The 19628-nt window shown below is 42.9% G+C and overlaps 1 protein-coding gene across 3 annotated transcripts in view; it reads left to right on the top strand.

Moving 5' to 3' along the window:
- Positions 1-2897: 2897 nt before the first annotated feature.
- GRAMD1B (GRAM domain containing 1B) overlaps positions 2898-19628 on the top strand; it is a 138523-nt gene continuing 121792 nt past the window's right edge. For all 3 annotated transcript variants that reach the window (XM_026657975.2, XM_026657976.2, XM_026657973.2), the window contains exon 1: positions 2898-3288. In XM_026657975.2, coding sequence (XP_026513760.1) covers positions 2927-3288 — 362 coding nt within the window. In that variant the 5' untranslated portion in view covers positions 2898-2926. The remainder of the gene's footprint in view (positions 3289-19628) is intronic.

The raw sequence follows: 19628 nt of genomic DNA, 5'->3' as shown, positions 1-19628 counted from the left end.
AGGTGTCCCGTGTCCACTGTCCAAAATAAAAATGACCCAGAATGTTCAAGCATAAATAAGTATTGTTTAGTAATCAGAGAAGCACTTAGAGTTAAAGGGGCAGACCCTATGCTTGTCCAACTGGTTGTGTCTCACTGGGGAAGGTTCTCATGATATGAAATAGGGAGAATTCTGCACTCAGGGATTCTTTGTTATATGGGGAAGAATCATGGTATGCTGACGAAATCAGATTTTTGAGAGATCAGAGATAGACTTTGGGGAAAGAACCTTCTGCTCGGGCAAATCCTGGTGGTGTCTTGGAGATGGAGGATTTGGGGTTGGAGCCTCATGAAGGTGTAACATGCTCTGTGTGTTTTATTATTAAAGCGGGAGTGTGTGTGTGGTTGGGGAGGGGGAATTAATTAAACGTTCTTGAGCTGGTTTACCTGTCCCTAATACAACATCCAAATAAACCTCACACATTTCACAAAGGTTTCCAGAGGAAATCAGACCCACTAAGGCATGTGGTAATGGTGGCCAACAAATGGACTGCTCATTTACATGCTGCAATACCTTAGAAATGGGGAGAGGGTTCAAAAACTTTGCTGATAGTGAAACTTTGATGAAAAACAGAAACAAAATTTTCGTCTCCTCCCCCCCCATTCCTTTTTCCTCTCAACGGAATAAAGCAGTGCAAAACAACACAATAACCCAATCTAGAATAAACCGTAGCTACAGTACTTCCTTGTACGCTGCACTTTAGGGACTGTATTATAGGCTTTTGGTTTCCACATATCCTGGTAGGATGCTCACAATAAATTTTCAGTGAGTCAACAGGTGGCTAGTAACAACATCAGACTTGTGGTTGCTGAATACAAGGTGACTTACTATGGAAGCTGTTATGGCATTGGCTGTTACAACAGGTGACTGCAGTTCTCAGGTAATTGTGAGTTCAGGTTTCACCGTCTTATAGAAAAATATTAAAATAAAGGTATCAATCCTTGTATTGAGCAAATAATACAACTGTGTTTGTGCTGAACACGAAACAACAAACCTTTTGCTCTTTTGTCTCCTTAAGTCTCTGTGTTTTATTTGAATTAATGGTGTTTTGTGCTTTTTGAGATATGTGGCCGTTCACGGAGGGGGATGTCATTTTGATTGCGTGTTTATGGAAGTCATCTAGATAACCATGGTGTTGGATGCTCTAGAAATATAGGATAAATATAGTTTGTGCTTAAAGTTCTAGCTAATTTCTGAGCCACAGGAGGAGCAATGAATGAAGGGGATTGCAAAATAGAGTGATCTCAGGCTGCCAACCAGTGATTTTTTTTAATTAACAGCGAACCCTCTTCTCTCCCCGAGCTTGCTTCCCACACACCCAAATCTTCCTTCTCTCAGTCCTCGCACCTGCTTGTAATCTGCCTGTTTTAGCTTGGTGCATTCCAACCGTTGGAAGCAGAGGTGAGGACCGAGCTTCAAAATTCAGCTCCGGATTTTGAAGTCCTTCCCCCTCCAAGCCCCAGCTGTGGGGATCTTCAGTTCTGGGGTTTGGGATCAGCCCATTTCAGAGGTGAAGACAAGCAGTGAAATTCAGCTCTGTATTTGGCTGTGGGGTCTAAATTCCCAGGCACATCCACGACAGAATCTGCTGAGATTTGCATGATTTTCAGGTGAAACCATAACTCAGCCTAGCCTTGCTTGAAGCCATTCAGCAAAACTTTGGTGAAGCTGATGGGGGAGTCGTATTGATCCCTTGGACACAGCACATTCTGCCAGGCTTGGGGTTACATTCCCAAAGTTTTGCAAAGCTCTTTCATTGAGCTATCCAGGTGTAACCCTTGACAGAAACCTTCATTTCCTCTTGGGCTTCTAGTCAGTGCCTGGGAATCTTCCACCCCGGGGGAGTGTGTATTTGTGTTTTTCTCAGGCCTGTCCTGCATGTCTTCTTGTCTTTCGGTGTGGTGTTTGTCTTCTCAGTGTCGGTTCCTAAACTCAGGACCATCTATCACTGAGTGTGTCATTTTGGAAGCAGTCTCCATGAACCCTTGGAAAAACAAAGTCAGCCAGGATCCCAACCCCAGTGCCGCTGCTGCCTTTTAGCTCCTCCTGAAACTCTCTCCCCACTTCTCCCCTCTCTCTGTGTATTCAAATGAGGTGAAAAATAATATATGCAGTAACAAGATGATGGAACTTGGGGTCCACTCCTTCCCCTCCCTCTGAAGGGTGGGACAACCAAATAGGAAGGTGGGACAAAGGGGAAGTCTGCCAATCAGCTTGCATGAGAAGTTATTTCCCCCCTTTATCCTCTTTCATTAGGCTGATGGCAGTAGAGGCGTGTTCGGTAATACAGAACCCAGCCCTCGGGATTAGGAGTGCAGTTACACTTGCAGCAGCTGCCTGTGCATGTCTTATCTGCTACAGAAAAAGAACTTCCATCACCCTCCCCCTTCTCCGATTTTATCTAGTATCATTGCTTCCCTTCCTTCCTCCCTCCCTCCCCCCTTCTCTCTCTCTCTCTCTCTCTCTGACCTCCTCACAGCTCCACGTTGCTCTCGGTCTCCCAAGACTGTTTTCCAGCACAGCTCCGGAGGAGTGTTCACTGAGCCACGACTGGGCAAAGAGCAGAGAAAACAGCAGAATGAAAAAAGCCAAGAGAGCCCAGCGGGTTGTCAGCAGTCCTCCTAGCAGAGGCTAAACTCACTGCCCTGAAAGAGACCAGGCAGGAGAGGAAGTTGCTTCTCAGTGAGAAAGGAGGAGAAAACAAAAGAGAAACTTTGAAACTGGCATCCCCCCCTGCACCCACGTTAAATGAAAGCACCTTCTCGAGGGGTGGGAACATGCTGAACTGGGGAGGAGTGGAGAAGGGCAGCGTTTAGCTTGTGGTTTGGTTTATAGTGAGATCCGAGAGATAGCGCAGAGGTGGGAGGGGAAGGTGAAAGGGGATCTGATGCCTGCTGCCAATATGACAGAGACCCTCCAGCTCCCGGCATTGCAGGTCCCAGAGCAACAGGTGCCAGAGTGCAGCCGGGCCTGGTCCAGTTCGTCCACCCCCACCCTGCGCAGGAGGCGCTTCAAGATGAGACGGATGAAGAACGTGCAAGAGCAGAGCCTGGAGGCCGGCGGGTACCAGGATTCTCCTTCCCCCAACAAAGAGTTCCTGCAACTCCCATCCATAGAAATCACCCCATCCAGTGACGAGGACACCCCATGGTCGAACTGCTCTACACCCAGCGCCTCCCCGCGGCGCAAGCGCGTCCTGCTGCGGAAGTGGCTGCGCGTGAGAGAGAAGAAGGAATGCAGTGAAAGCAGGTATGTCAAACCGCCCGTTCCCTGCAGCTGAGAAGGCTCCCACTAGGAAAAGGCAATAGCGCCTGCTGTTACCTGTAGAGGGCTCAGCCTGCTGCCCACAGTGTCTTTGTCCCCCTCTAGTGGCTGGGGTATTTTAAGTGGTATATTAGATTGTTGCTGACGCCAAGCTAATGGATGCAGTCTTTTAGCTCAAACAGTAGTGACTCATGCTTTTAGAGCCAGATTCCATCTCTGATTGCCACCCGTTACATACCTTTAAAGTGAATTTAGTGCTGGTGAAAAGTGTCAGACTGATGGCCATGGAGACTGAAGACTCCAAGAGATGGGCAGTCTTCCTCTATGCTACACTGTCCATGTGTCTGAACCCTGGCCTGCAGAGTCCCCCTGTAGAGAAGGAGAGGGGAGTTCAATCTTCATGGCCCAATCAGTCCTTGGCATCTCTGCTGAGACCGCCAAGGCAGGGGCCAGTTAATGCCAAACTTGCTAGTGGTTTTTGTGACGCATTCCCCTCTCCTTTAGGAATTGGACTGAAGTTCTCTAACTAATGTCATATAGGATGCCGCACATCTGTCAAATGGCAATGAGAGGACAGTGAGGGGCAAGCTGGCCTTGTGGCTAAAGCATAGATCTGCAAATCCAGGTAGGGTCTGAGCTCTGTCCCCAGCTCTGCCACAGACTTTGGCAAGTCACTTAGATGTTCTGTGCTTCAGTTTATTCATTTGCAGAAAAGAAGATAATTAATGCTCATCTGGGTCACAAGGGCATCGTGCGGCTTAATTCATGAGGAACTCTGAGGGCTTGTCTATACCACGCAGCTTTTAGCCACAAGGTTGTGTCGCTAAAAGTCAGTGTGTGTAAACGCTCTTTTTCGGTACTTTGTCGGCACTTTTGCCGACAAAATACTTCCAGCCCTGTGAGCGGCTTTAGCTTTGTCCTGCTGACAAAGCCGCGTTCATACTGCCACTTGTGTCGGCAAAACTTTTGTCTTTCGTGGGGGGGGTGCTCTTTTAAGTACCCGTGAAAGACAAAAGTTTTGTCGACAACTTTGCAGTGTAGACGAGCCCGGAGTCTGAGATAGAAGGTGTTATTGGAATGCAGGTCTCTACTAACCTGGGTGTAATTCAAACCATTGACCAAAAATGACAATCACTCTTTTCCCTTTCCCGAAGCTATCCCGTCCTCTGGGAACAAGCGTCCGAAAACTGGCTTGCTGGGGATGTTTTGACACTTGTTCCTCTGACTCTAGTGTTAGAGTTGGAGTTGCTATTGTCCTAAGTTTTGGTGGCACCGCAAGATGTGCGTGCATTGGCTGGGTTGCAGCTCAGAGACAGAGTTCAGTTTTTTGCTTTTCACCAAAACTTGAAAAATTTCCAAGAAAATGTATTATTTTTTGTTGTTGTTTTCATCAGTTCTTTTGCAGGAAAAACAATCATTTTCTTATTAGTTGTTTGTGGGCTTCGAGCATATGCATATTACATTTAAAAAAAAGTAAATTTAAGGAACCATATGATGTCCTTTTCTATTTCTACCCCTGACTAGCAGGTTGTCCCATTGACCCAGATGTTGTCCCAGTGGTCTGGTGGAGGAGTTATACCCAGGACCGGCTCCAGGGTTTTTGCAGCCCTAAGCGGCGAGGGGGGGAAAAAAAAAAAACTCCGGCGGCAGCTCCACCGTGCCGCTTTCTTCTTCGGTGGCAGGTGCTTCCCTCCGAGAGGGACCCGCCGCCGAATTGCCGCCGAACAGCCCGACGTGCCTCCCCTTCCCCTTGGCCGCCCTAAGCACCTGCTTGCTGGGATGGTGCCTGGAGCCGGCCCTGGTTATACCCATCAACACATCTCTCTGAGGCTCCAAGTCCACTCCCAGTCTTGCAAAAGCACTTCCACTAGGTCCAATTCCATTTGCAAATCTAAGGTGCTGCTTTAGCAACTCCAAGTCTCAAGGACGTTCTGCTGATGAAAGCATTTCTGTACCAGCAGGTTAGGAATGACAGTACAATGGCCTCTCTTGTAGAAAGTGATCATTTGGGGGGAAAAGTCCCCTGACATTGTAAACATTCAGTGTCATTCAAATGATGGTTAAGGATACAGATAGGGATGGTCTTGAAAACACAGGAGAGATTGTGTGTGTGTGTGTGTGTGTGTGTGTTAGAGAGAGGTGTCTGAATTACAGAGTTCAGATTTGAACTTCACCAGAGTTGAGAGCATTTTAGATGCAGCATTTTTGTTTGGGTCTAACCCTCCTTAGAAAATTTCTGCACTCTCCCTGATTACATTTTTGAAATGGGGACTGGAAAAAAGCTAAGGCAGTTCATGGATTAGGTGGCATTAGCATACCAAGGCCAGCATGGCACCTTCTCTTTTCATGTATTACGGGCTCCAAATCCATTTCTCGGCAATGGAAAATAGATCAGGTTTTCAAATGGAATGCCTCCCTTCCCAGCCCAGAGGAAAACAACATCTAATTCTTCTCCTGCCCTTTTCTGCTGAGCTCGCAAGCTTGGAGAACTTAAAGAGGTTCAATGCACATCTAGAGCACGGCAGGAGAGGGAAAAAACAGGGGTTGCTGGGTCAGAGCAGGGAATTTGTCCAGGCAGGCTACGGTGAACCAGGAGAATTTTGCAGGGGTGAACTACAGTGTTCGATTAATGCTGCTCCCAAGGTTGCACTGTGGTATAAACCTCCTCATGTCATGAGGCACCTGTCCTTGGCATAGTGTGCTCTGGGGAGCAGCAGGAGAAAGCTGGCCATTTGAGAAACAGATGAATCATTCTCCATCCATCTTCCCATACTCTAGGCTTGGTTTCCTTGAGTGCTGGCTTTTCTGGGGCAATATTGTGTCACTATTACATTTATGATGTTGATGTCCATATGAGACAGGTGCTAGTCACATCACTTAATATACTGTTCATAGGTTCATAGACTTTAAGGCCAGCAAGGACCATTATGATCTAGTCTGACCACCTGACTAACACAGATCATAGAATTTTACCCAATAATCTGAGCTAGAGAATGTTTTTAGAAAGACATCCAATCTTGGTTTAAAGACTTCAAGTGACAGCAAATCCACCACATTCTTTGGTTTGTTTTTCCAGTGTGTAATTACCCTCCTTGTAAAATATGTGTACCTTATTTCTCGCCTCTGCCTTACTGGAAGGCAATCCTACCCCAATGGTGGGCATGGTAGAAGAACCTGACAGAACAGAGTGTCTGCTGTACTAAGACCCTTGATGGTTGGTTTAATTTTCTACATTTGAATAGGTCTGGCTTCATTTTTTCCTCTCCCAGAAGTGCTGACCCAGCCGCACACCCAAAATCACTAGTTACTCTTGGAAACTTGGGCCCCAGTCTTTCTGATAACATATTACCTTTTGGTTCCCTTAAAACTCTTCCTTAGTTTAGTGATGGCACAATTGCAAGGAAAAAGAGGTGACTTGTCATCAGCCAAAGAGATGACAAGCGAGATTCTTGTTCACATACATAAGATGCCAGGGTTTGCCCAAGGTCATTATAGGTTAGACATCAAAAGAGAGCCCATAATGCTTGTAAGTTGTTTGGGGAAAGGACCACCTTTTTGTTCTGTCTTTGTACAGCACGTAGCACAACAGGGTCCCGGTCCGTGGCTAGGGTTCCTAGGCACTATCACAAATAAGTAAAAAATAAAATCTTTCAGGCTGTGCAAACTATATCTAGTTTAATCCCATCCTTCAACTCCCTGTACTTCAGTTGCTGCCCCATCTGCAAACTGGTGGTGATTGTGCTTACTTACTTTTGTATGGCATTCGGAGGTCCTTAAATTTAAGGCACTATGTAAGTGCAAAATATTATTATTTTATTTATTATTAAGGCAGAATGGTAACAGCCATTACAATACACTTCACAGGCAGGCCAAAGCAATCTGTTAGCATTTTGCTATGCCTGCAATGAACATACACTCTCACATTCACTTCATAAATAATGTATCTGCTTTAATTAATTTATTTATTTAACAAAACCCACGCGTCGTACTCTCTGGGTGCATGTATGGTTCCTTAGAGACCGTGCAAGGGCCAATGTCCACCCAAAATAAATGGAGTTGACTCCGCTCCCCTAAATTAAGCTATTAAAATAACCTGCCCACACAACCATACTTTGGCAAAAGCCAGGAATAAATAGATAGGCATTGCTGTATGGCTTGAAGATCAAGAGACCCCAACTCTGATGTGTCCACTCCATGTCTCTATATAAGTAAATAGTTAATAGATGGGGTTTGGAAGTACATAACATGTGTCCTGGATTCCATAGGAGCAATATAGCTTGTTGCAGTGCTCTGCAAATGGCTTCCATTATGCAAGTCTTTACATCAGTTCTTAACTCAGTGGACCAACTGAGTTTCCAGAGAGGAGGGTCCTCCACTAAAAACGCTTTGACCTCAGACCTTTAAATCTGCAGACTGCAAGCAAGAGCTCTTATTCCATTAACCTCTCACCTCCCTTTGACACCATGGAAAAGTCCTGGAGTTCGTACTCCGGAAAAATTCTCATTGTGGGTATTTTGCTTAAGTGTAAGGACTGAGTGCAAAAACCAATAGAGTAAAAACTTCAGAAACTCCATACCAGAAAGCTGCAGCAAAGAACAAACAATATAGACCTCAGTGAAACCTCTGGCTTTGCCTATCTTTATGGTAGAATATAGGGTTCAGGAGACAGCAGCTAATGCTGTGAGAAATGCAGATGGCTAAAAATAAACAAAACTGTGGAACAAAACCCTGCCCCATGATGGGTTTCATTTCATGCCCTAAATTTCTGAGAAGTGGCAAGCTGAGTCATTCTGTGAGTTAAGCAGCTTCCAGGTGTCTTTGGCTTTCAGAAATTTCCACATTTTATTTTCAAGTCAAAAGGGGGGAAAAAATCTTCCCCATTAGAAATGTTGCATGTGACTAAATCTGGGAACTAGCGTGTGAGTCAGCAATAAGAATGCAGCTCTTCTCCCAAGTACCTGGATAGAAATGAGCACTTGTGGGTAAGGAATTAAGGACCTTATTTATACCTTGATTAATTGGAGAGGGTTCAGATAAGAGCCATAGTAATGAATAAAGGATTGGAAAACATGCCTTCTAGTGATTGACTCAAGGAGCTCAAACTATTTAGCTTGACAAAGAGAAAGTAAGGGGTGACTTGATCACTGTTGTTTACATGGCGTACACACAGAGAAGTTACATAAAATACTCTTGCTGGAAGGTTATAAAATAACACTACTTTATTTCTTAAAATTCAGAATAACACACACTAATCTAAAAACACAGAGAGAAAACAGGCTAAAACAGAGAGCCACAAGTCACTGTCTGCACACTGACTGCTGCTAGACCCAGCTCATATGCTTTCCCACAGAGCTCCTTAGCCTGCAAGCAGGACTAGGAACCCCCCTGAAATTTAGAGTGACATCTTACAATTTTAACGCAGCTCTCACTACACCACAATCACAGTTTATAAGCACCTATATAGGAAACAGAAATCTGATCGTAGAGGGCTTCTTCCATCTAGCAGACAAAGGTATAACCAGATCCAGTGTTTGGAAATAGAAGCTAGACAAATCAAACTGGAAATAAGGTGCAGGTTTTTGACATGGAGAGTAATCCAGCAGGAACAGTTTACCAAAGGTTGTGGTAGATTCTCCATCATTGGCAATTTTTAAATCAAGATAGGATGTTTTTCTAAAACATATGCTTTATTTGAAACAGACATGAGTCTATGGTAGGTGTTTATGCAGAAGGTCATGCTAGATGATCACAGTGGAGCTTCTGGCCTTTTAATCTATGCATGTATGTCTTCTATGATGGAACAGAGAAATGGGCCCAACTTCTTCAGTATCCTGCTTGTAGTAGTGGCCTTTTATTGATGCTTCAAAGGAAGGCAAATTTCTTCAAGCATGAGAACGGCCTTGTGGTTTTTAACCTAGGTAGTGTCTCTGTAGAGGCTGTTCTTATTCATGTCAATGTTTTATCATTTTGTTAAATCTTGCTGAGCACACTCCCCCCGATAAGCCACTTAGCATATTTTACAAAGCCCAACTTTGCTGCATAATATATGAGTGATGAGTGAAGAATGTCATAGGATTTGGGTTTGGTTTGAATAAGCATTCAGAAATGTAGCTGTTACCCAGGCTGTCCTGTATCTACAAAACGGGACTGGGAATCTCATTGGTAACAGGCGTCCCTGCAAGACATCCTGTACTTTCTGCCTTTGGTTGATCTGGAAATAACCATGAGAACAAACCTTCTACTGATGGAGTGGAATTTGTTTCTGACCTAGCTGTTTAACATGGAAGTGCATAGGCTGCTGTGAAAATGAAAGATAATGTAGGGGGAGCTGGGCGCTTAATATGGCCATTTTTTAACCATAAAAAAGTTTAGTTTAGGTTTTGTTTGAACTTCCTGTGGAGCTGGTTGAATATTGAAAAAAACCTGTTACATGTTTTTTTAAAAAACCATGAAATAAGATTCATTATGATTCCTGTAGTCATATAATTTGTGACTATTCCAATGAAACCCAAGTATCTCTGAATCCCAACAGCTTTGTGAATTTCTGCGATGAGTCTTACTATGTTTGTACCATTATTCATTGTTTTTCATTTCTTTGTTTAAATGTTTGTCACCAAATCAAAGAACAGAAACAATAGCTATGTGACTTAGGGTGACTTAGTCACAACACAGAGAATAGTGAAAGTTCACAAATAGCTCGGATTCTGAATATTGTTCATCCTGTATATTCAGCAAATGTTTACCAAGGGGACAATCTACGTTGCAGGTTTTGCACAGCCCTGAGTTTATTGTTGGAATATAACAACTCATCCTCGTCATCATGTTCATTGTCACGATTGCCCTCACGTTGGTTACATTTTGAAGACTTTGGTGGTGGTTGAATGTGTTGCTAATGAAAGGAGCTGGATTGACAGCAGCTCTGCAGACTTGTTCTCTGTTCATTTGCAAAACGGATACAGTGAGGGGAACAGCTGTGCCCATCCAGCGCCACTGATATACCTTTACCCTCATCTGGTGGACCCCACCCCTCTAGGGATGAGAAGGAGACTGTCTCCACTGCTGATTCAAATAACAGCAAAGGTTACTAATTAGCATTAATTGGGATGGTAGTGTATATGATGTGAGCAACTAGCCAGTAGGGAGTGAACTGGGGCAGATAGATGTCAGAGAGCATTTTGATCACTAATATGTTTTGAATTTAAACATTCCTATTTTCCTTTATAGTAGGCTGAGTTAATCATAGAATCAGAACTGGAAGGGTCCTCGAGAGGTCATCTAGTCCAGTCCCCTGCACTCAAGGTGGGACTAAGTATTATTTAGACCATCCCTGACAGGTGTTTGTCCAACCTGCTTTTAAAAATCCCCAATGATGGAGATTCCACAACCTCCCTAGGCAATTTATTCCAGTGCTTAACCACCTTGACAGTTAGTAAGTTTTTCCTAATGTCCAATCTAAACCGCCCTTACTGCAATTTAAGCCCATTGCTTCTTGTCCTATTCTCAGAGGTTAAGAAGAAAACTTGAAAACTGTTATCATGTCCCCTCTCAGTCTTCTCTTCTCCAGACTAAACAAACCCATTTTTTTCAATCTTCCCTCATAGGTCATGTTTTCTAGACCTTTAATCATTTTTTGCTCTCCTCTGGACTTTCTCCAGTTTGTCCACATCTTTTCTGAAATGTGGCACCCAGAACTGGACACAATATTCCAGTTGAGGCCTAATCAGTGCAGAGTAGAGCGGAAGAATTACTTCTTGTGTCTTGCTTACAATACTCCTGCTGATACATCCCAGAATGATGTTTGCTTTTTTTGCAACAGTGTTACATTGTTGACTCGTATTTAGCTTGTGGTCCACTATGACCCCCAGATCCCTTTCTGCGGTACTCCTTCCTAGGCAGTCAGTTCCCATTTTGTATGTATGCAACTGATTGTTCCTTCCTAAGTCAAGTACTTTGCATTTGTCCTTATTGAATTACATCCTATTTACTTCAGACCATTTCTCCAGTTTGTCCAGACCATTCTGAATTTTAATCCTATCCTCCAAAGCACTTGCAACCCCTCCCAGCTTGGTATCATCCGCAAACTTTATAAGTGTACTCAAGCAAATGAGATCATGGACAGGAAGTGCCTCTTTTGGTCTTGAAAATAAAGAGTTTGTTACACAGGCTATAGCTGATGCAGGCTCTGAGCTTGAGCATCTCTTCCAAACTTGCTCCGTTCTGCTACTCCGACACCTTGTAGAGAGTCTGTGCATAAGACAGGAGGCAGAATCTAGTGGTTAGAGATGGGGACCAGGAATCAGGAGACCACAGTTCCAGTCCTGAATCTGTCACTGACTCATTGTGTGATTTTGGAAAAGTCCTTTTGCTTTGCCTGTGCCTTGGTTTCAATGTCTGTAAAAAATAGGGATAACAGGAAATTTTACCCAGCTTTGCGACGGGGTTTAAGATCCTTGGATGGAAAGGAGATATATAAATGCAAAAGGGTGTTGTAATCTTTACAGACACCGTGTTACCATCTGCTGGCTGCCTCCAGAATCGCACCCTCTCAGTGCAGCAACATGCTTCACAGAATACCAATCCCCCTTATCTTCTTTTTAATAAAGCCTGATGTTAACTTGCTGCATTTGGCTATAAGCATGCATCTCTCCACCTGACAGCTTTATGTTCATATGCTGAGGGTGAGTGGCGGGAACTAACAGGAGCTAAAGGAAATCCAGGGCTGCATGTGCTTCCCCATCCAGTACACTATCTGATTGCTTCAGGGTTATCATGGGGAAACCCTTATTGATGTATGGGGGTGAGGGGATGTTGTCACAGTGCATTCTGGGGTCTCATTATCCCTTAGAATTTAGGCCAATGAGTTCTTATTTCCCACACTATGACAGGCCTCTGACAATTCTTAATGGTGCCTTCATTTTAGGAGCCACCGCTACCATGGCAATACAATACTTTTGATGGCAGGAATTTCATTTGCCTGGGCCGATGATTTACTCTCAGGGAGTTGGGACTGGCTTTTTTATTGCTGCAGCCTTATGAAGGATATAAGGGGCCAAAGTTCTGGGAATGACCAGCAAAGCGGCCGAGTGAAGCGAAAGACAAACATGCAGATTGATTTTAGACCAGAAGTTACGTCTGTTTCTCTTGTAGAAGGGAAAGAGTCCAAAGGATGCAGCTCCTCTCTGCAGACATCCATGGCTCAGAGTTCAGTCCTGTACTGTTTGTGAGATACCACATTGGTGCATTACAAATAATTAGAGTTGGAAAAAAATGTTCATCCATGCTTTTTTGTTTTTGCATACGAAAAGCAGCTTTTTGACAAAATGGAAATTTGGGTAAAAAAGTTTCCATTTTTCATAAGAATGCCTTCGGGTTTTCACCAACGAAAGCCAAAATGTTTTGGTTTAAAACCAAAATGTAGAAGAAAAATGTTTAAAATTTAAAAATGTATTTTCATTTAATGTTTTCCAGGAGAAGCTTATTTCCTGGTCAATTCTACAAGTAATTAATAGTAAGGGATTGTTCTCATCATTTGTGTGTAGCAGTTCTCATGATGTGTTAAGCACTTTCCATGGATTGTAAGAAGGGATTGTCCCTGTCTTGTGAAGTTCACAGTCCTAAAGAGGAGGGAAAAATCCTTGACCTTGTCCACTAGTTTAAAAATAAAAAGCTTTGAAAATATGAAAATCTTTGCAATTCTGAATAGATGCACTGTTTTCCAGTCACTGGTTCATGGGATTGTATTATTCATTACCCATCTTTCTTTTTAACTAGAAGCAAGTACTGGTGAAAATATTCACAAATCCTGAAACTATCACAAATGTTCACATCAATGTGTATTCCTCCAGATGTATAGCATGCATTTGTAGCAGAGGTGCATAATGGATTGCTGATTGTCTGTTGTTCTTCACTTTTAATTTTTTTTTAAAATCCGATTAGGATGTTGAAACAAAACCATGTAACTGAGGTGATCAGTGAAACAATATGAATACTAAATATTCATATGGACTCAGAGGGTGTACACTATTTGTTGAAGTTATTTGGCAAATAGTTATAGATAACAGCATTTGCAATAATCCACACTGTTTTGTGAATGAGTCACTACCCATCTCATTAATAGATTATATATGCCTTGATATTTTTCTCTCCTCCCACCCCATATCCACCCACCCATCCACCACTGGGGAACATGCTCTGAAAATAAATCTATAAGCTTATACCCATAGTCTACAATGCACAGTAAGCTTTACATACAGTCTATCGCTTTGCCAGACTCACTATGCAGAAAATCAGATCCTTATTTGACAAGAAAGTGATGTTGTAGCTGGATCATTTATCAGATACTGCTATCCACAGATTTGCAGGCTAGAAACCCTCATGGAAGTTATGAGATCAGTTTCTCATCTTCTGTGAATAATAGCTGTGCCTCTGTAATTGAATCACCATAAGAAATTGCACTTTCTGTAGTTTATGGACAAGTAAACTACATCCATCTTGCATGCCAACTAAATAATAGGCAGATGTCAGGAAATAATGTATATGTCTCTGTGATTATATGCTTCCATTCAGTGAAATGGCTTACTCGAGTAATTTATTCTTGAGGCAGGAACACAACTATTTAAAAACAGAATTGTTGGAGTAATCTAGATCTCTTCAAGTTTGCTCCTTCCCAAACATTTAAATCTGGAGATAAAATGCCACATATTCTTGCCTTTATGTTCATTGGGTTCCATGGGCCAGATATTCAAAAGTGCTTGGCACCCACAATTGAGGCCAGATTTCTTTGTTAGAAAAAGTCTCAGCATGTTGAGTGTTGAACACATAAGAAAATCTGGCAACAAATATTACAATGAGAGCAGCTGTGTGCTAAGCGCTTTTCAAAATCTGGCCCAAAGTGCTTGAGTTGGAGAACTGCTTAGGTTATAAAAAACAAATTCAACCTTGAAACTGTGTATAGGACCATGGCTCTCCATTATAATTCAGATACTCATGTCTCAGAATAGAAAGACATATACAAAGAAGATAAGAATGGTTCAAACATATTGCCCATAACTTTCCACATTCTGACACCCAGATATGACAAAGAAGCCTTTAACATATTCAGCAAAGGCTAGAAAACTAGAATGCTGCGGGGAGAAAAAGTGTCGTTTGACCATTTTTTGAATAGAACTTGCACATTTATTTCAGTGTATGTAACCTGTTTATTCATTTCTGTAAATATTGGTATAAATGATTTTTGTGTGTTTGTGCACAAGAACATGTGTACTTGTGTAAATATGCATTCATAAAACACTTCATGCTGCAAGTGTTTTGTATGTCCAACTCGAAGCTGACTTCAATGCAACACTGTATATATTCAGTGGTCCCAGTGACTTAAGCCCTCTTCCGGGTTACAAAAGCTCGCCATCGAACCAGGGAGCAGCAACAATTCCACGTGACGTAGTTTACCATTCACGCAGCAGAAACAGTGGATACTCAAAGGAGCAGTGCCAGCGAATACTTTGCAAGCAGTCCGTTGGTTGGCATATGTCTCCATAAAACATTGGTTAAATAATTTCAGGGACTGAAAAAATTTGACAATTGAGCTGAAAAAAATACCAGCGAAGAAGATGATGATTTTTCACTATGGGTCTGAGGCCCGTATAAGCACCTAGATAGAGAAGGGCATGGTAGAAATGGTGAAGACAAGAAAAGCAGTGAGATTTCATCGGCACAACAAGCTATACTAGTGTTGGCAGAGTCAATAGTGATGAAGATGAGGCTTGTGGTGGTGATGATGGAGATGGACATTTTCCTCCAGGTAGCAGAGCTGTGGGGGAACATAGTGGTAATAAAGATGAAGCTAAGCCTTGTGGTGGTGTTGATGAAGATAAGAATAGTGGCGATTACAGTTAAAGTCACCGAGTCAGTGCAGTCAGGAAGGGGGGCAGAAGAAATGTGGAATTGAGTACATATTTTTGTTCCAAGAATCTGTTTTCTTTTATGCATTTGTTGACTTCTAAGGAACTGCTGTCGGAGCTTTATAGGGAGAACCGTTCCCCTGCAAACTTGCCTCTTGCTCATCTTAAGTCTAAGAAAATCTTGAACTGATGGGAAATTTGCATTGTTTACAGCTAAGAACTAAGAGAAATCTTTTCTGTAGGGCTTCAGAAAATAGTATCTTTCAGTCAGAGAGAAAAACACATGACCTGGAGTTCAGAGTACATGGGCTACGAATGCAAAACTTTGTATGCAACCCTTGCACTCAGCCTGCTGAGTTAGCATCTGTCTGAGGCCCTTTTCCAGTCCCCTAAGTGTACCCCTTTCAAGTAAAAGATCCGTGCCGCTGCTTCTCTTTGGGGTGGAATCTTGTGCTCCAACTGGTCTCTGACAGGTAGAGCGCTGCACAGATACAAAATTTGTATCTGCCTCCGATCCGCAAATATGGTCCGTGTATATGTGTAGGGCTCTATTGCCTTGCTCTCCAAATTGTACCCTCCTGGCTTCCAACCATGTTACGTTGCAGGCCCAATGGGCTTGGCACCTGCAGAGGTTTTCCTTTGGGTCTCTGTTGACAGTATCAGTTTGAAGTAACACAGAAGCAGCTTCTGCAAAACAAAGCACGATTTATCGTTTCTAAAGGTATACAGCGCTGTGGGAAATGGATTTAAAATAAGAGACTGGTGTGCATATAATCTTATCTAGGACTGGCATTCCCCTCAAGCCCCCTAGGTAGGCATGATTTAGCCTGGGAGTTCTCCATTCTCTTGGGGACCAAGTTAAAGCTGGTTTGCTGCAGACCCTTGACGCTCAGTCAGGCCTGGTCTACAACTAAAACTGGGCTAGGACCTGGCTATGTCGCTCAGAGGGGTGAATTTTTCATTCTCCCCCTCCCCGTGAGATCTAGTTAAGCTGTCCTAGGCCCTATGTAGACATTGCTAAATTGAAGGAAGAATTCTTCCATTGACCTAGCTACTGCCTCTTGAGAGAGTGGATTGACTACAGCGACGGGAAAAACCCCTCCTGTTGCTGTAGTAAGTGTCCATGCTGCAGCACTACGGTGGTGTCACGGCAACCTTGCAGCTGTGCGGCTGTAGCACTTGTAGTGTAGACTTAGCCTCTGTCTCTGTGTCATCCTGCAGCAGCTGACACCTGTCAGCAGGGGGCAGTCCTTTAACAGATCCGTGTCATTTGATCTCCCACTTCTCAACCTTGACAAAACAGCCCGGGTTGGGGCTGCTGAACCCCTCTTCATGGCTATAAACTTGGGTATTATGCTTGAGGGGATGCTCCTTATCTGGGCTATTGTTTTGCCTTCACTGATTGATTTCTTTAATAGTCCCTTTCAACCTAACGCTGTGCATTCAGGCAGGGTAATATCACACTGAGGGGCATATGATATTTATAAAAAATAATACAAATATTTCCTCCCACTCCACAGCTTCATGGTATAAAGCCACTTGGCTGGTATCATTTCAGGGGACAGGCTAGAGAGGGTTAGGAAAGGTACATCAACAGTTTAATGGTTAAATGGCTCAGTTAATTTGTATTTAAGCGCGCTTCAGCAGTTTGTGAGGTTTAAAATAAGGATCACAATATGAGCCTAAGTGAGAACTGACTTTGACCACATTACCCCCACTGAGGAGGTGCTGTGTTACTTCAGCAATACACATCTTAGAATCACCAGAGAAGTCCAGACACATTTGTCAAACTTCAACCTCCACTTTACTTGCATACCCCAAAGGTTTAGAGACTTGTCTGAGTTTCTGTTGTGCGCTATAAAGCTTTGGAATGAGGTAAGGACCTTGCTGTTTTGTAGCATTTGCTGATTTCCTAAGTTTCAAAGTTTTCTAACCAACTTCAGGCCATTTTAGTATCTAGACAAGAATCTTGGGAGTCATTAAAAGGAGCACTGTCAGCTTCAAATCTCGTTGATTTAAAATTAAATTAATGTTATAATCTGGTATTACACCTGCCTTCGAGTCAGCGTGTCAATTTTGGGGGAGGCTTAACCACCTTTTCTCATATGCAAAATGTTTTGTCTCTTTTCTCTGTTGTTGTGTGTAAGGCCCACACAAAGAGGGGGAACCTATTGTAGTAGAACTGTTTATGTCGAGAGTTGTGTCAAGTGCACAAAGCAAACAGACTGAAAAATAGAGATGATTTTTCCTTCTGATCTCTTTCAGCTCTAATAATTTTAGGTGTCATTTGCAATAAGAGTTGGTAGAATATTTTCAGGGTGGTTTTTAAGATGGCTGTTGCTCTTTAAATATTTAAACTGCTTGACGGGGAGGACTTTAGCCAATACCCTAGTAGTAGTAGCAGCCTACTAGAAGCAATTAATTACAATATAATTTTTAGAATTCTATATCAAATATACAATAGACTTTGAGTAGGAGAAAGAGAGAGACGTTGATAGGTTTTCAGAGAGATGAAAGTTTGAGTGTGCGCTTGTGTGTGGTTGGCTGGCTGTGTTGGAGACAGTCAAGGTGGGAATTCTGGATGGCAGGAGCAGCAGAAGAGAAGGTTGTTGCACTAAGAGGTGAGATGAAGGGATGGAAAGGAGGTGAGAGAAGAGAAGGAGTCAAGAGAAACCAAGTCAACAAGGGGTCAACAAACATGTGGACAAGGGGGATCCAGTGGACATAGTGTACTTAGATTTCCAGAAAGCCTTTGACAAGGTCCCTCACCAAAGGCTCTTAGGAAATTAAGTTGTCATGGGATAAGGGGGAAGATCCTTTCATGGATTGAGAACTGGTTAAAAGACAGGGAACAAAGGGTAGGAATAAATAGTAAATTTTCAGAATCCTAGGACCAATCCTATTCAACTTATTCATAAATGATCTGGAGAAGGGGTAAACAGTGAGATGGCAAAGTTTGCAGATGATACTAAACTGCTCAAGATAGTTAAGACCAAAGCAGACTGTGAAGAATTTCAAAAAGATCTCACAAAACTAAGTGATTGGGCAACAAAATGGCAAATGAAATTTAGTGTGGATAAATATAAAGTAATGCACATTGGAAAAATAACCCCAACTATACATACAATATGATGGGGGCTAATTTAGCTACAACTAATCAGGAAAGAGATCTTGGAGTCATCATGGATAGTTCTCTGAAGACGTCCACACAGTGTGCAGCGGCAGTCAAAAAAGCAAACAGGATGTTAGGAATCATTCAAAAAGGGATAGAGAATAAGACGGAAAATATCTTATTTCCCTTATATAAATCCATGGTACGCCCACATCTTGAATACTGTGTACAGATGTTGTCTCCTCATCTCAAAAAAGATATACTGGCATTAGAAAAAGTTCAGAAAAGGGCAACTAAAATGATTAGGGGTTTGGAACGATCCCATATGAGGAGAGATTAAAGAGGCTAGGACTTTTCAGCTTGGAAAAGAGGAGACTAAGGGGGGATATGATAGAGGTATATAAAATCATGATTGGTGTGGAGAAAGTGAATAAGGAAAAGTTATTTACTTGTTCCCATAATATAAGAACTAGGGGCCACCAAATGAAATTAATGGGCAGCAGGTTTAAAACAAATAAAAGGAAGTTGTTCTTCACACAACGCAGAGTCAACCTGTGAAACTCTTTGCCTGAGGAGGTTGTGAAGGCTAGGACTATAACAGGGTTTAAAAGAGAACTAGATAAATTCATGGAGGTTAAATCCATTAATGGCTATTAGCCAGGATGGGTAAGGAATGGTGTCCCTAGCCTCTGTTTGTCAGAGGGTGGAGATGGATGGCAGGATGGATCACTTGATCATTACCTGTTAGGTTCACTCCCTCTGCGGCACCTGACATTGGCCACTGTCGGTAGACAGGATACTGGGCTGGATGGACCTTTGGTCTGACCCAGTATGGCCGTTCTTATGTTCTTATGAGTCCCTGAGGATAGCTGCAGCATCTCCATGGAGAGTTTTAAGTATTAATACAATACTGAAGCAAATGAAAGCTGTTGGACATCTTTGGGCAGCACGTGGCATGATACATTCTCCCCTGTTGATTTCCCTTTACTTATTGCTGACAAGAAATTCTCTGTAAATGTGAAGTTTTATAACTTGGAAGAAGGGCCCTGATGCTGCTGGCCAGAGCAGGCACAATCCAGGATTGTAGGTCGCAGCTGTTTGGGGGGATAATACAAACCTCATGTGGTGCTGTGCACAACATTTTGGCAGTTTGGAAGCAAACAGTGACATCTTGTGGATTCAGTTTGTAACTCTCCCTCTGAAATTCAGTTCCACTGGTCACTTTCCTCCCTGGCCATTTTCAGTAGCAGTGGGGTACTGGCAGGGGGAGGGGATCAGGGCCGGCTCTGGCTTTTTGGCCGCCCCAAGCAAAAAAA

The sequence above is a fragment of the Terrapene carolina genome, unplaced genomic scaffold (assembly GCF_002925995.2).
Source record: "Terrapene carolina triunguis isolate 2854851 unplaced genomic scaffold, T_m_triunguis-2.0 Scaffold374, whole genome shotgun sequence".
Taxonomy (NCBI): Eukaryota; Metazoa; Chordata; order Testudines; family Emydidae; genus Terrapene; species Terrapene triunguis.
The sequence above is the reverse complement of the archived record's forward strand: the minus strand, read 5'-3'. Positions and strand labels throughout refer to the sequence as shown.